Source organism: Lepisosteus oculatus, chromosome 6 (genome assembly GCF_040954835.1).
Source record: "Lepisosteus oculatus isolate fLepOcu1 chromosome 6, fLepOcu1.hap2, whole genome shotgun sequence".
NCBI lineage: Eukaryota > Metazoa > Chordata > Actinopteri > Semionotiformes > Lepisosteidae > Lepisosteus > Lepisosteus oculatus.
The window spans coordinates 34,727,550-34,743,467 of NC_090701.1; the positions used below are offsets into that span (position 1 = coordinate 34,727,550).

At 36.1% G+C, this 15,918-nt stretch overlaps 1 protein-coding gene across 1 annotated transcript in view; it reads left to right on the forward strand.

Moving 5' to 3' along the window:
• Window positions 1–1,764: 1,764 nt before the first annotated feature.
• The window catches only part of dlec1 (DLEC1 cilia and flagella associated protein), a 41,447-nt gene continuing 27,293 nt past the window's right edge, over window positions 1,765–15,918 (forward strand). The window contains exons 1-8 of the mRNA XM_069191216.1: window positions 1,765–2,090; window positions 4,201–4,341; window positions 5,342–5,498; window positions 6,495–6,605; window positions 7,003–7,199; window positions 9,873–10,090; window positions 11,908–11,992; window positions 12,733–12,820. Of these exons, the coding sequence (XP_069047317.1) occupies window positions 2,007–2,090; window positions 4,201–4,341; window positions 5,342–5,498; window positions 6,495–6,605; window positions 7,003–7,199; window positions 9,873–10,090; window positions 11,908–11,992; window positions 12,733–12,820 (1,081 nt within the window). The 5' untranslated portion in view covers window positions 1,765–2,006. The remainder of the gene's footprint in view (window positions 2,091–4,200; window positions 4,342–5,341; window positions 5,499–6,494; window positions 6,606–7,002; window positions 7,200–9,872; window positions 10,091–11,907; window positions 11,993–12,732; window positions 12,821–15,918) is intronic.

A 15,918-nucleotide genomic window follows, 5' to 3' on the forward strand; every position in this document is an offset into this window, starting at 1 on the left:
ACCAGTATATAGCTTTTGAGAAGTTGACATCTAGGACGAGTTTTCAGCTGCTTGAGCTAGACTAGAGAGACATTTTATAGTTTTAAACAGGAGAAAGCTCTGCACTTTGCTGAAGAAAGCTGACTATAAGCTTGAAAATTACTTTTACTCCATGGAGGTTTTCAGACCAACCTTTGCGTCATTCAAAGAATAATACTACAAAAATTATCTGCCTCAGGTACTGAAAAGGAAATACCATGGTGTGATAAAAAAATGACTTTGTTAATAATTGAGAAACCATTTGTGCTGGAAACAATTAAAATCAACATAATTTATAATTCATATACCTAAACTCTCACTTCAAGCTGCAGCTACCTGTATTTACTCTACATTTCAGGCAGAGTTCAATTCATTTACTATTAATAGATTCACATTAGTCTAAACACTACTCCCTTTTTAATACAGTTGTGAAACTTACAAACTAAAATCCCTTCTACTTTTTCAACAAAATGATTACATTTGAATGTGTTCAAATCTAAGAATACATTTCCTCAAATACCACTTCCCTAAAACTTTCCTAGGTACTACTGAGACACTACATAACTTTGAATCTTTTTTCATAGTAAACTTACATGCAGAACTTACCATTTATGCAATAACTGGTCTATGTGTGAAATAAAACTACCTACACTGTATGCCCAAAAGCAACCCCTTCCAAACTATTAAATGAAGAGCTACAAATGACTGATTTCCATATGCTTCATATAACTTATACTTTCCTAACATTTCCCGCTATTCCTGCTCTCTTTAGGTAATGTTATCTGTAGAGATTATATTGATTTCCACGGCCATGCCGATAATAAACTGCTACTGTATGTATATACTGTACCGTATATGATAACATTACATTCATTAACGGATTATCTTTGTGTTTCATTTACATTAAAAAGTTGGAAAACAAAAAGGTTTTTATATATCTGTATTATGTTTTCTTTCCGTAGAACAAGCTATTTTTGCGTAACTTAAGTTGAGTACTGTTAGTATCCAGAAGCAAGTGATTTTTTATTTGATTGGTTTGGGTTTTATTGCAGTGAGCCTGTGTTAATGTTACATATTATTCTGTGCTCACTCTCTACTCAGCAAAGTACTCCTCGTCTAAAGTAAGTCTATTTTTCCTGCATACTTAAGCTATGCTCAGTCTTGTTTGTCTAAGTTCATTATTGTGTTTATCGAATGTTTTATATTGAAATGCATTATGCTACACTAATAGTAAATAGACACTAGTTTATACCCTTGTAAGTTTCCTTTCTTTGCAAAATTCTTTGTCATGGACACGAGGATTGTTCACCCGGTTAAAGAACAGTGTAATTGTGGAAAGTATCTTTTTTGTCACAAAGGGCGGTTTACCGAATAAATTAGAACTTTATCTTTTGTGGAGAATTGAAGTATGCTGCCTTTTCAGCTATTTTATGTACTCTAACGTTGGACTTTCTGTATACAGTACGCTATTCTGATAAATTACTCTCTCAACAGAAGAGGTCTTTCCAGAAGAATTGTTTAAACCCACCCATCCATGCATAAAAATAAAACAATATTTGTATTCCTTCATTATTATCTATGTTTTTTCAACAGCTCTCTCATACTGAACTGATGCATGTTTTTGTATTGCTTGAAGGAGCTCCAGTAATTGTCTCTGTACTTGTCTAATCTGTATTAGAGAGAGGCTCCTTTAAGGAGTAACCTTCCTTTAAAGCTGTTCCTATGGTTACAGTTTGTAAACAAAGATGGAAGCGCGGTGGTTGGAAGTGTGGTTTTATCGTGTTGTAAAATCTGCATTTATGTCTGCTTCCTTATGTCTTACAAAAAATAATGCGACGTCCACCTTTTCACGTTAAACAACATAATTCGGTCACGTTACTTATAAATAACCATATAGCCGGGTTTATCCGAGTGTGCTAGGTATTGCGTTATTTCTGTACATTTCTGGAAACGTGCGTTGCCTTTTTGGGTTTTCTGCAAGTGTGATCATGTTGCAGGAACCATCACTTAATACGTCTTGCGGTTCCGAGCCGCCTATGAACAGACACAGACCAGCCTCGGAGAAAACGCAGGTGAGATATAACAGTAGTACACAACGTCGGGGTACGCATACGATAACTCACGGTTTTACCTGAATCGATATGTTCCGCTGTTTTATTTTAACCCCTGCCCGATAAAATGGTATCAGAACAGGAAATTTATCAAGGGTGCTCATATTTTTTCTTGTAATTTAGTCATCATCATAAAGAACAATCCATTCTAAGAGAATGCAGTTCCAGATGTTCTGTACCTATGATATTCATAACCAAGTTAATGGGTAGCTTTAGGTTTTATTTTCACAGATGGACTGGTTTATTCCTTATTTGTTGAATGATAATTCTATTTAGAATTTAGAAAACGAGATTCAATACATATTAACGCCGCCGTAAGGAACATTCTTGGAGAGAAAGCATAATACTGCAGCGTGCATTTTGAGAAATACCCCGTTATTTAAACAGCACAGATATACCGATAATCCAGTATTTATTTTTGTCTTGTAAAAAGAATTTGGAATATAGAGTGCAACCGTTTTTAAGGCTTTATAGTTTATGCTGTTTCTGTAACATAATTTACAATGTACATCTACAGTAACTCCAAAGATGTACATTGTAAGTCATGTATTATACGTTAATTACTGCAAAGAAAGCTATATTTTCTACTTTGTAAGTTATAAATGTAAAGTATGTGTTATATATTGAAACATGTACAAATCAAGAAGTATATTGTATTACTGGGCAATGAGGCTCTTCCACCTGGACGAGAATTTTCAGACCAGTGCCCCTGTATAGGGTTCAGAGGCTGTCCATTGGATGATCCATCAAATATTTACATACTTATTAGATTGTTCAGAATTGTATATCATGCACATAATATACGTTATAAGATCAACAAATCTGAATATTCGCTTAAGTTTGTAAATAGAGCCAACATTGTCCACCTTTATGGATCAGGCTAATTTGAAAGAGCTATTAAAATAATATTTGGAAATAAGGATAAAATTCAAATAAAAAATACATAGTAAAAATAGGCATAGTATTGCATACGCACCTGTTCTGATTAACGTTCTACAGTGTAACACATCATGGAGGGCAAATTAGCATATAAATGTACATGCTAGTATGTTAATATTTATAAAAAATAACATTTGTATAGCTCTTTTCAGCCCAAAGAAAAAGAACAGACATAGAAGGGGACCCATTTCCTCCTTATAATGTCAGTTCCTGGGCTGGCACAGTGGGAGGCAGTTAGTGCTGCTGCCTTTCAGATCTTGGGTCCTCATTTTGATTCTGGACGTGAACTCCAAAGGTGTGGAGTTTGTGTGTTCTTCTTTTGTCCATGTTCAGTAGGTTTCCCCTGGGCTTTCCATTTTTCAACCACAGTCCGAAGACATGGCACCTAGATTTGTTGAAGCCGTTTGAGTTGGTACAATAGCTGCATTAGCATGCATAGGCTGCAAAGGAAAAGGTAAAGGTTTATCCCATGCTGAACGGAAAAGAAAAGACAACGTTTCGGCATTGGAGCCTTCATCTTTTCATTTCAGTGTGGAATTAACTTTTACCTGTTCCTTTGCAACTAGGTTCAGTGGTGTCATTAACTTGCTCTTTTTATGAGTGAGTGTCTGTGCCCTGCAATGGACAGACATCCCATTCAGGCTGTAGTCTTATGCCTGTGTCGGCCTGGCTCACTGCCACCTTCTAAAGATAAAGTGGATACTGACATATAAAACTAAAATTGTGATATCTGGTGAATAGATGAAAAATGTTGGTAACAAGTAGCTGCTTTGTGAATTTTTATGAATTTATCAGCATCTTTAAATCCTTTATGTTATAAAAAATAATGATCAAAATATATATAGACATGCACGCATAATTTACTTGATGTCTAGATATAATATATAATCTTGTTTATACTGTACATGTACTGAGTGTGTCTGATGTTGTCTTAGTGTCTGATGTTGTCCACCATGCACTAATTAACAGAATCTTAATAACAGACATTCCAAACAAATGTATATAATTAGATTCATATGTGTCTGCACATTGAGAATTCTTTATTATTGTTTGTACTAGTGTCTTTAAGGTCAAAGCAGTCTTCAAAATGTTCATTAAAGTTATTCGTTTATTGTTTTGTCTTTTCGGCCAGGATATTTCTCATTTGTTGGCTAGCATTTTCAAGCAGCTCTACACATCAGAGATCATAGGAAAAGACAAGATTGCCAATCTAGAGAAATCCCGGGGTGGAGGAAATAGCTACCATGAGAAGTATGTGGAAGAACTTCAAAAGGTATCCAAAGGACTTAATCATCACAATTCAAAACATTGCATGTCCCTAATTACTTTAAGATAATGGCTGTTTATTTAAAGATGCATGAAAGAGATCACTTTATTAGCCATATACAATTTCTTGCATTAGGAAGTTGTCTTTTCGAATACCCCAACTTGCTCTCCATGAGACACACAGATGGGGAGAGAGAAGCTTGGGGTCAGAGCACTTGGTCAGCCATTTATACAGCACCCCTGAAGCAGTTGGGGTTACGGGCCTTGCTCAGGAGCCCAACAGAGTAGGATTCCTCTGCTGGCCGCAGGATTTGAACTGGCACCCTTCTAGCCACAGGCACAGATCCTTAGCCACAGAGCTACCGTTCTGCCCAAGCACAGTGAAAGCACAGCGTTAGACATTTCCCTATGTCACAGTGGTTAATGTAGACACGGTGGTTATCTGGCTTCAGCTGAAAACACTTTCTATTAGCCATAATAACAAAAGTTGTCAAGTACTGTAAACTGCTAGTGTTAAGGTTTCATGTGGTGTTTGTGACCATAATCAATGCAGATTAAAAACTGTCATCACATTTAAATATTATGAATATGTTTAATTTTATGCGGAAGAACATATCAGCATCAGATAACTATCAATATGCAGTCAAGATCTCCTTCTGTTAGGATTAATAAAAATGGACAATTGAAGTAACAGAATGAACCATTAAAGTATTCTTTAATAGAAGTAAGCTATCCAGTTAGTACTGTTTCATAGGTTGTATGTTTTCATGAAACAAATTCCAGATCATCATAATTAATTCCAAGTAATTAAAGAACTCTCACATAATTAGATTGTTTATAATACATTTTTTTTAGTTCCTCATAGGAGGAACATAGATGTTGAAATTGTGCTGAGTTTTATTTGGAACTTGAAATAGAGCAGATATTTCACTTAACGTTGCCCAGTTCATCTTTCCTGTGACATCGAGCAGTAGTTTGATTGTTCCTGGACTGCTCTCCTTGCTAAGGTCCATGCAGAGTACAACAGGCGACTGGCAGAAGCTGACATGCTGGAGAAACACATCATCCAGAGTCGGGCTCGTGCTACAGCAGCTGAAGAGAGGGCTCTGAGCAGGACTGTCGAAGAAGCGGGAGACCTTTACTACAGTCTGGGCCTTCCTCCTGGTAAACAATGGGTTTGCCACTTGTGGTGTTTTGATGTTTGGTACTGTCATTACTAGGTCATGCTCACTACTAGTCAAGTATCAGTGCAAAATTAAAGGAATTAAGGTTTATATTCTGCTAAATCTGTTATGCACACGAATGTAACAGCTTATACAGTGCCTTGCAAAAGTATTCATACACTTCATATGGTGTATATGATAGGTAGGTAGGTCCCTGTGTGTGATCTCTGTGCCATACAGCCTGGCCAGGGTTATGGAGAGATAGGAAGATTATTGATTGATACACATTTTTTTCTGCCTTTGAACTCTGTAGCTCTTTCAAAGTTGTCGTTGGTCTCACAGTGGCATCCCTCACTAGTTTTCTCCTTGCCCTGCTGCTTAGTGTGGAGGCAGTCTAGAAAGTGTCTGGTTGTTGGTGGTATGAAGCACCTTCCGTTTCTTGATGGTCGAGTAGGTTGTTTTTACGGCTTTGATATTTTTCTACTCTGTTTCCAGCTCTGTGATTTTAAATTACTTTAATATCTCTGATTTGCTTGGAAAGCTCCTTAGTCTTCAAGGCTGAGTTGATGACGATGATGCTCAACTAATTGTGTGAATTATTAGGGCAATATTGTGCACCAAAATTAATTTAGGTTTGCCATAACAAAATGATTGCAGCCTTGACTTTTTGTTTAATTCTTATTATTGCTTTATTTCTTCTATTTTGTTTTTTTTTTTTGCATTGAATGTGTGGAGTAGGTTGTGTGTATAACATATATGAATTACTTCCTCAAACTGCAAACTTTATACCAACAAAATTTGAAAACTGTGCAGGGTCTGAATGCTTTTACTAGGCACTGTATATGTGTATGTATATGTGTTGAACTGAAACTGGACATTTGTGTAATTATTAATGAAATAAGGATGTGATGTGTAGTGTAAAAGGATTGCTTATATTCTGTGCTAAGTTTCTCATAGACTGTAACATAAAATAAGACATTTTTATTTTTTTCCTCAGTGAAGTCAACCTTTAGGTGGTGTGTGGACAACAGTCTTCTAAAACAACACAATTTGATTTGTCCAGAGGACTATATCACCGAGCAACGTCTGATGACAAAAGCACCCAGAGGTACTTTCAGAATAAAAACAAAAGGTCCAGAGAAGCAGCCGACAAACCAAAAAGAGTTTAACTTAGGACTTCCAGCTAACCTAACCATATACATGCTTTATAGTTGTTGCTATATCCATTCAAAAAAGAAAAAAAATACTTTTCATAAAAATGTATCTTTTTCAATCTTAAGCATCTGCAATTTCCATACGAAGAAAGGCTTGTACCTTTTAACCTCATCTTTATTGACGGATTTTTAACATAGGCAAATAAATCATTCTGCTCTTTTCAAAAAAGTGGCAAAAGATTCATTTTGACATATCTTTGAAGTACTGTAGATTAATGCCAGGACTGCCTGACCTTGCCAGATAAAAGTTGACTAAAGCTGTACCCTACTTTGTATTGTATATTTCTTTAGGTAAATCTACTCCAGGATTTATCAACCCAACACTCAGCTTCAGTAAGCACATTTCTCGCCTTCCTCAGGATGATGGCTACACAGAAATCCCACCTCCTCATGCCACAGCCGAGAGCCTATTAGAGGAGTCAGAAGGGTCCCTCACTCTGCCTTCAACTCCAGACAGCAACTTCACAGTTACAAAATCTTCTAACAAAGTGAGTTTTCAGACTCACCCAGCTTATTACCTGATACAAAATTTCCACAATTATTTAGAGAATCATAAATAAATCTGCAGGGTGTTTTTTTTTCATGTAAAATTAATTGGAAACAAATTTTACGTATTGACATATTGCACAGTTTAAGATACTTGACCTTCTAGATCCATTTTGAAAAACCATCATTGGATCAACCACTATAACTAATTCAGAGTGTAGGTTTAATCCTGCAGTTCTGGGTTGCAAGTGCAAGTACCGCAAGAGATAATGAGCTTTGTCAGATCTGGCTAAGTGTCAACAGAGTGATGATCTCAGTGTTTTGTGCACCTGTGAGTTTGTAGTTAGTGTGAGCCGCTTTAGGGCTATGCTTGATGTCCTTTGGCTGATATGGGGTTCATGAAGAGACGCATGTGGCATATTGATCTGCCTTAGTGACAACTGGCAATTCTCAAATGGAAGAATACAAAAAAAATGGGTAATTATGGCTTTACAAATATTTAAACAATACAACATTTAAATTATTAAAATTAAAAATTTCTTGAAGCATATTATGTATCGTACAAGGAATGATATGTTGTTTCAGGGTTATGTTGTTTTTAAGAGCAAGCAGAAAATTCTTTGAATTACCACATCACCCATTTGAGCTACTCTAATAAGGTCTTGTCATCAAAACTTCAGTGAACTTTGACATGTGAAACAGGTTTTCATACAGAATGCATTTTACAAGAAATGCCTATAAGAGTTGTGTTGTTTTTGAATTGCAGGAATGTGAATATTAATGATCTCTGACTAGTCAAAACAGCAAGTCTTTAATAGATTGTTTCTCACTGAAGTATGCTCATTGAAAACTGATTCATGGAAGTTGCCTGGACACGATCCTGATGGAATGCATAGAATTCTCCAGGGGAAAATACAAAATAAATGTATTTAACGTATCTTTAACTTTAAAGACACTCTCCTTTAATAGTGAGTACACTTACCAGGAAAAAAAAAACTCTTCTTTGCTTGATTTGTGAATCTTGTACTTCCAAACATACATCAGGTAGCACATAAGCTTGTCAGTGTGTTTTTGTAGTGTTGTAGAGTTTAGTTCAGCTCCTCATATTTCGATATTCATGTTCCTGCCTTTTAACATACCTGGCAGCCCAATTCCCCGAGCCATTGGTTGTATATCAGAACACACCTTTGTTGTTGTACAGAACATCATGACAGCCATGGAATTCCATATATTCCATATAATTACATATATACCAGGTTTAAACTAAAACAGTGGAAAAAAGTCTCTGCATAAAAGAAGAATGTTTAATTTTATGTAGTACATCAATTTATGTGTCTCTTTTGTCATATGTATGAAAGTATTGCACTACCTAAGAGAAATACAGTGCTGTGAAAAGTAAGTACACCCCATGAAAGTGTGTGTTTTTCAACATATTTACATGTATGGATATTTGATCTTCATTTCAACAATATTGATAGATAAAGGTGATCTAATTTAAGTGCAATGAAAATTATTCTTTGCAATCATTTATCCAACAAAAAAAGTCAGAAATGCAATTGTCTGCTGTGGAAAAAATAAGTACTTGTAATTGTCTATCAGTCTCTTACATCAACTTGGAGAAATGTTTGCCCACTCCTCCTTACTGAACTCCTTCAACTGTGTGATGTTTGAGGGCTTTCTTGCATGTTCTACCCTCTACAAGTCCCCCTGCAGGATTTCTATGGGCTTAAGATCTGGGATTTGACTTGGCCATTTTATAACCCTCCATTTCTTCTTTTTGAGCCATTCTTTTGTGGATTTGCTTGAGTGTTTTGGGTCATTGTCTTGTTGCACGGTTCAGCTTCAGATTTTTGACAGATGGTCTCACATTCTCCTCAAGTACTCTCTGGTACAATGTGGAATTCATGGTTGACTCTATGATGGCAAGCTGGCCAGGCCCAGAGGCAGCCCCAAACCATAATGCTTCCACCACCATGCTTTGCAGTTGGTATGAGGTTCTTTTGGTCAAAGACTGTTTTTGTTTTTTGCCAAACATGATGTCTGGTTTTGTGGCCAAACCGCTCTACCTTTGTCTCATCTGTTCACCTGATTCTAATTTTAGACATTTGATGCAGTGATAAAGGTAGGGGTGTACTAACTTCGTCCACACAAGGAAATTGCATTTCTGTTAATTTAAATAGCCCAAATGAGTGCGAAATGTGAATTTCAATGGTATTTTTAAAATTAGATCACATTTATCTATCAGTATTGTTGAAAAAATGATAAGATATCCTTTTGTCCAAAAATGTAAAAAAAGACAAACCTTTTCACACACCACTGTAGATTCCAGGTAAAGTGAATATACTGTATTCTTTACAAATATGTTGCAAGATGTTGGACATTCACTTTGGCTCTTTAAAATGTGACAGAGCAGCATTAAGCTTTAGCATACAAGAAACATTAGAGTTAAGGTATACATTTTTGAATAGCTTTTTACCAAGGGTACAAACACTTTTTGGAGAGATTGCAGGTACTGCATGATAGAATTACATGGAAATGCAAACTTTTAGTTTTCTGTGACTCATAATGTACTACATGTGAGTATACACACAGTGATCCCTGTAGGAACTGATCAGGAAATGGTAGACTGTAGAACATTTTCATTCGTTAGAAAAGTTAAAACATCTCTGTTCCAGAAATCCAGCCAAGCTAGAAAGACAGTGAAGAAAGAGGAGAGTGGAAGCAGCTGGCCTGAGGAGACAGCTGCTCTCCTGAAATTGGAGGAGCGTCACAATTTTCTCCGAAACCCTCGCTTCCTGCCTCCCAATGCCCATTGCGGTGGGAAGTCCCTGATCTTCCCTGTAAAGAAGGTAGAGAAGATGGTGGCTGGCCGAAGGATCCTCGTGGAGGAAAGGTAAGGCGTGGTTCTAGTGTTTAATTCCAGAGTGAGGAAAAGAGGATATAAAGAACATAGAAGAAAAAACAATTTTGTTCTTATATTGTGATATTCCATCTAACTGAATTCAGCACATAATCTCTCAGTGACTAAAGGTGTTATTGGTTCCTAATTTATTGTAAATGCTGTCAGATGAAATTTCCCATGGCAGGTTCAGGCTGTGTTAATACACACAGCAGGATTCAAACAGAATTTTGTGAATGGAAAAGGAGATTGAACTTGTGTCTATGTTGGTAAGATGGGTGAGAATGGTCTTTAAATGGTTCTTTTTTATAATGCAACTTTTCATTGATTGTAGTGAGTCTGAATGCAATCTCGCTATACGCTCCTTTCATTTCTGTGTAATATTCAAGATCTACATTACATTGTGTGTATGTCATTGTTGCACTGTATTTGGCACATGTGGCCTCACTCAGTCTTTGGTTCAGTTTTGTAGTTCCTACTATCCACATATCTAAAAAATGAATGACAGTTTTGCCCTTTTTCAAAATCATTTTCTATGCGGCTTTGTACGCTAGTTCTTTCTGTGCTCCTGTATTTCAGAATGTGCTTACTGACAATCTTGCATTATCAGCACATTAATGATAAACAAGGCATAAGGGCATTTGGGTTCTCTGAAGCCGAGGCAATCATAAGACCAAGTGCTGTGTCAGCTGACAGCCATGATAATTGATCATTTTGTGCATATGACTTTCACTATATAATCAGCAATGGTTTTCTATAAAACTATTACTAATGGGCATTATTCATTGGCGATAAATGATACCCCCATAATGTACTTACTGAATCTAGTTACTACAAGTTATCAAGATCAAAGTAGAACAAAGATTTAATTTTGTGTATAAAAAATGTAATTTAGTGATGAGAGAAAAACAGAAAGAGAATGTTATTTGCACTTATTACAGAGGCTATTTTCCCATAGCCTATCATAAGAGTAGAACAACACCTTTGATTGTGTGGTGTTCCGGCTTGCCCTTGTGCATGACTCCTGAATGCCTGAGACTTCTTATATTATCTGCCTTCGGAGTAGAAGTAATTTTATCTTCAGTCTGTAGTATGGATGGACTCATTTTCAGAGGGTGCCCTAGGCAACCTTTTTATGCAAGGCCCTATGCAAGATCCTGGAAATGTGCCCCTTCAAATCACAATTTGTGTATACCTTATGATTATCAGCTCCCACCCCAAACTTATATATTATTTCGAACAATTACATACTACTTACTACTTTCAGAAATTAAACAGAATTCGGTGTAGCAGCAGCTTAAATTGCACTGATACCATCATCTTATGGTGAAGTCGTTTACTACATCGATAGTGAAATAAACTGCTACACTTACTGTACATTCACAGCTAATAACATTATAATTTATAATTAACAAATGTTAACAGCCTTGATTAGCACAGCAGCAACAGAACAAGCAGCTGGAGGGAATTTTTGGCTCACAATTGAATGTGCCGATTAAATAAAAATATGTTGTGTTGCACATTAAGGGGGCCCACTGGTGGTCTCGGGGCCCCAGGCAGTTGCCTAGTTTGCCTAAGCCAAGGCCTTGCTCATTTTACATGTATGTATATGCACCTTAGGAAATTTGCCCATTCTTTTATTATTATATTTTTGAAGTCATACAGTACCTTTAAAGGCACTGTATAAAATAAAGTTTATTATTATTACTAAATATGCAGTGTTGTTGTGCAAACTATTGTGTTGCCTGTCCTCTTTGCAAACCCTGAAGTGTTATATAATTTATGAATACTTTTCTCCCATTTGTCCACAGTGATCCACATGAACCCATTCCAGTTTTTCTTGCTAATCCGCCTATTGTGTTCTTCACTGACTACAGACTGGGAAAGATTTATGAGGTAGTTCTGGGAGTTTTGTTAAGTCAGTAAATACCTCCAGATCTTTTTTTAGATCCAGATTTTTTAAATATAATTGTTGTGTACAACAGACTGATAAAACATCTTGGTTCTTTCACTCAACTGCCTTATTGTGTAGGTAAAAACCCACCTATTTCAGGAATTTGTCCAAATTAAATCATCACATAGAATGCCTCCATTAGTCATTCTTTTGATAAAGACGTCAATAGCAGAACTCACTCTGGTCAAATTTATACTTTGTACACTTCCAAAATTCAAATACTAATCTTACCTGAGGGTGTTTTCTTCTGCCTAGTAGAAGTCTGCTACTAAGTACTGGGTTTATAATTTGCAAGTAATGGATGGTATTTTAATTTATTCTGGGTCACCTCTCTACAATGTATACTTAATGCATTTATTCAAACAAATCATTATTGGAATCATTCTGAAGTTAATATGACTTATTGTTAAATTATGTTTTTATTACTTAATATGTTTAACTGTATGTTTAAACTAACCTAAAGAAATGTCCGTGTTTGTGAACACTCTGCAAAAAGTTCATATCAAATCACAGTTTTACCCTTCCTCTTGGAGGAGGTCAGGCAGTATGCAGTAGTTCAGAGATTTGTGCTTGCTTGACTGAAAGAGGAAACTTCTATATTGGCCGAGAAGATAATTGTTTTATTTTCCCCTGTGCAAATGCACAGATACTGTGTACACAAATCTTCTTCTCTCGATCATAGACAACTCTGGAACTGCGGAATCTGACTTCTACCAGTAGACATGTCCGTGTCATCCCTCCCTCCACGCCATATTTTTCCATTGGGCTCGGTGAGTTCATCTAGCAAGAAATTTCCTTTTTGCCCTAAAACATTTGAGACCTTAATTTCTAAAGAACTTCCATATTGTTATATCAGAAAGTTAACTTTTCTGGAAAATAGCTCTTTGGTGGTTAATTTCATATACCTAGGATAAAGAATCAATGAATTACCTTCTATGTGTTTTCCTCTCTCATGTTACAAGGTATCATCCTTGTTCCCTGTCTTTCTTACACATGTAGTAATACTAAATCTTTTTTGCTGTTTCTGGGAAAAGCTGCTGGTTGAGGGTCTTGTCTTGCTGTCTGGACTGGACTACAGCAAAACTCTGTGTTTGCATAATAAATGAAAAATATTTCAGCCTACCATATTTAACAATGTTTATTGTTTAGTTTCTGAGACATGTTGTTTTTCTACAGTGAAGAATATGTTAGATATCCTAATTAATTATGCATTAACATTATGTGTTTTCATGTGCACATCATATGAGGAATTTGACTAAGTATATGATCTTTATTATTTACCATGTGATATGAGATGAATACTGCTAAAATATAATAATAATAATATTTAATAAAATATTAAATATCTTAAGTTTTATAATGTTAAAATATTACACAGTACTGTGATAAAGATCAGAATTTGAAACGTCTTAATTTAACTTTGTTACTTCTCATGACAAAGTCCGATATTGTCAAGAGCAGCTTTGTAACAAGCTGATAATTATAAAATAATTTATTAAAAAGAGGTTTGTGAAGCCAAAAGTAAATCTTGTTAAATTAAAAATATTGAAAGCTGTCCTGGAAGAAGCCTGGTTAAAGGGCCTGCTTGTGTTTTTGTGCCACAGCTAATACAATGAAATTGCACTGATATCATTTGTTTGTGATAAATAATCTGGTGATCTATAGTCTGTTTTAAAACATACAGTATGTCAATTAATATGCATTTCAGCACAGTCTTGTTAATGGCAAAAGTTAAACACTGGATTTTGTTAGTTTCTTGATGCAGTTTGGGGTTCATTTTACTGTATACATTTTTCTTTTTGAGAATTGTTAATTTTGGTTTAAATAACTGTTACACATATCTCTGTAACTGATCTGAACTGACCTCTAGAGCCAGTTGATATACTTTATTGTTTATATGGTAAATTATATAATTCAATAGAGTGTAAGTTCCCTTATTTTTAACAAGTTCTGCGTTCAAACTGTTCAGCTGGGACCTGAACCAAATAACAACTTCAAAAGCATTGATAGTCACAGTTTATAAATTCATTGTTTGATGACAGAGTTCCTTTAGTAAAAGTTAAGTTTTTTTCCTATAGAACAAGGCGGACTGTTGCAAATTAAAAGACTTCCATCAAATATTGGGTTTACAGTTGGTTTTTGATATGTGGATTGAAGTACAAGTTGTTGATTTCTTGAATGTACTCCTGTATTACCCTCTGTTTCAGGAAATCAGGTGATGAGGGAGGACTTCTGTTTTTCTTTAGCTTTACAGTTGAATATATTGTTTATGGTTAAAATAATGAACTAGGATCAGAGAGTATTTGCTGAAGCAATGTTCTGTTCTTGAAACAGATCACTGTTATTAGTTTTATTGTTACTCTTCTGCTTTTATTACTCTGCCTATAACTAGCAAGTAAAGTTATTGTTAATTAGTGCTAGACTAATTTTTAAAAATTAAAAAAGTTTAATTTATGTTGGTAATGCAACAAATTATGGAGCTAACTTGTCTCAAATGAGAGAGATGGCTTTGAAATACTGTTTATTCATCCTTAAGGAGATACAGTGGAGTGAAAAAGTGTTTGCCCCCTTCCTGTTTTCTTATTTTTTTGCATGTTTGTCACACTGAAATGTTTCAGATCATCAAACAAATTGAAATATTAGACAAAGATAACACAAGTAAAGGTTTTTATTATTAAGGGAAAAAATATCCAAACCTACATTGCTCTGTGTGAAAAAGTGATTGCCCCCCCTGTTAAAACATAAATCAACTGTGGTTTATCACATCTTTGGAAAGTTGAGTTCAATTTCTCTAGCCACACCCAGGTCTGATTACTGCCACACCTGTTCTCAATCAAGAAATCACTTAAATAAGACCTGCCTGACAAAGTGAAGTAGATCAAAAGATCCTTAAAAGCTAGACATCATGCTGCGATCCAAAGAAATTCAGGAACAAATGAGAATAAATTACAGAGCAATTGAGATTTATCAGTCTGGAAAAGGTTATATAGCCATTTCTAAAGCTTTGGGAGTCCAGCGAACCACAGTGAGAGCCATTATCCACAAATGTGGAAAACATGGAACAGTGGTGAACCTTCCCAGGAGTGGCCGGCCGACCCCAAGAGCGCAGCGACGACTCATCCAAGAGGTCACAAAAAAACCCACAACAACATCCAAAGAACTGCAGGCTTCACTTGCCTCAGTTAAGGTCAGTGTTCATGACTCCACCATAAGAAAGAGACTGGGCAAAAGAGTTCCAAGACGAAAACCACTGCTGAGCAAAAAGAACATAAAGGCTCGTCTCAGTTTTGCCAGAAGACATCTTGATGAGCCCCAAGACTTTTGGGAAATACTCTGTGGACTGACGAGACAAAAGTTGAACTTTCTGGAAGGTGTGTGTCCCATTACATTTGGTGTAAAAGTAACACAGCATTTCAGAAATGGAACATCATACCAACAGTAAAATATGGTAGTGGTAGTGTGATGGTCTGGGGCTATTTTGCTGCTTCCGGACCTGGAAGACTTGCTGTGGTAAATGGAACGATGAATTCTGCTGTCTACCAAAAAATCCTGAAGGAGAATGTCCGGCCATCTGTTCGTGACCTCAAGCTGAAGCGCACTTGGGTTCTGCAGCAGGACAATGATCCAAAACACACCAGCAAGTCCACCTCTGAATGGCTTAAGAAAAACAAAATGAAGACTTTGAAGGAGTGGCCTTGTCAAAGTCCTGACCTGAATCCGATTGAGATGTTGTGGCATGACCTTAAAAAAGCGGTTAAGGCTCGAAAACCCTCCAATGAGGCTGAATTACAACAATTCTGCAAAGATGAGTGGGCCAAAATTCCTCCACAGCGCTGTAAAAGACTCATTGCCAGTTATCACAAACGCT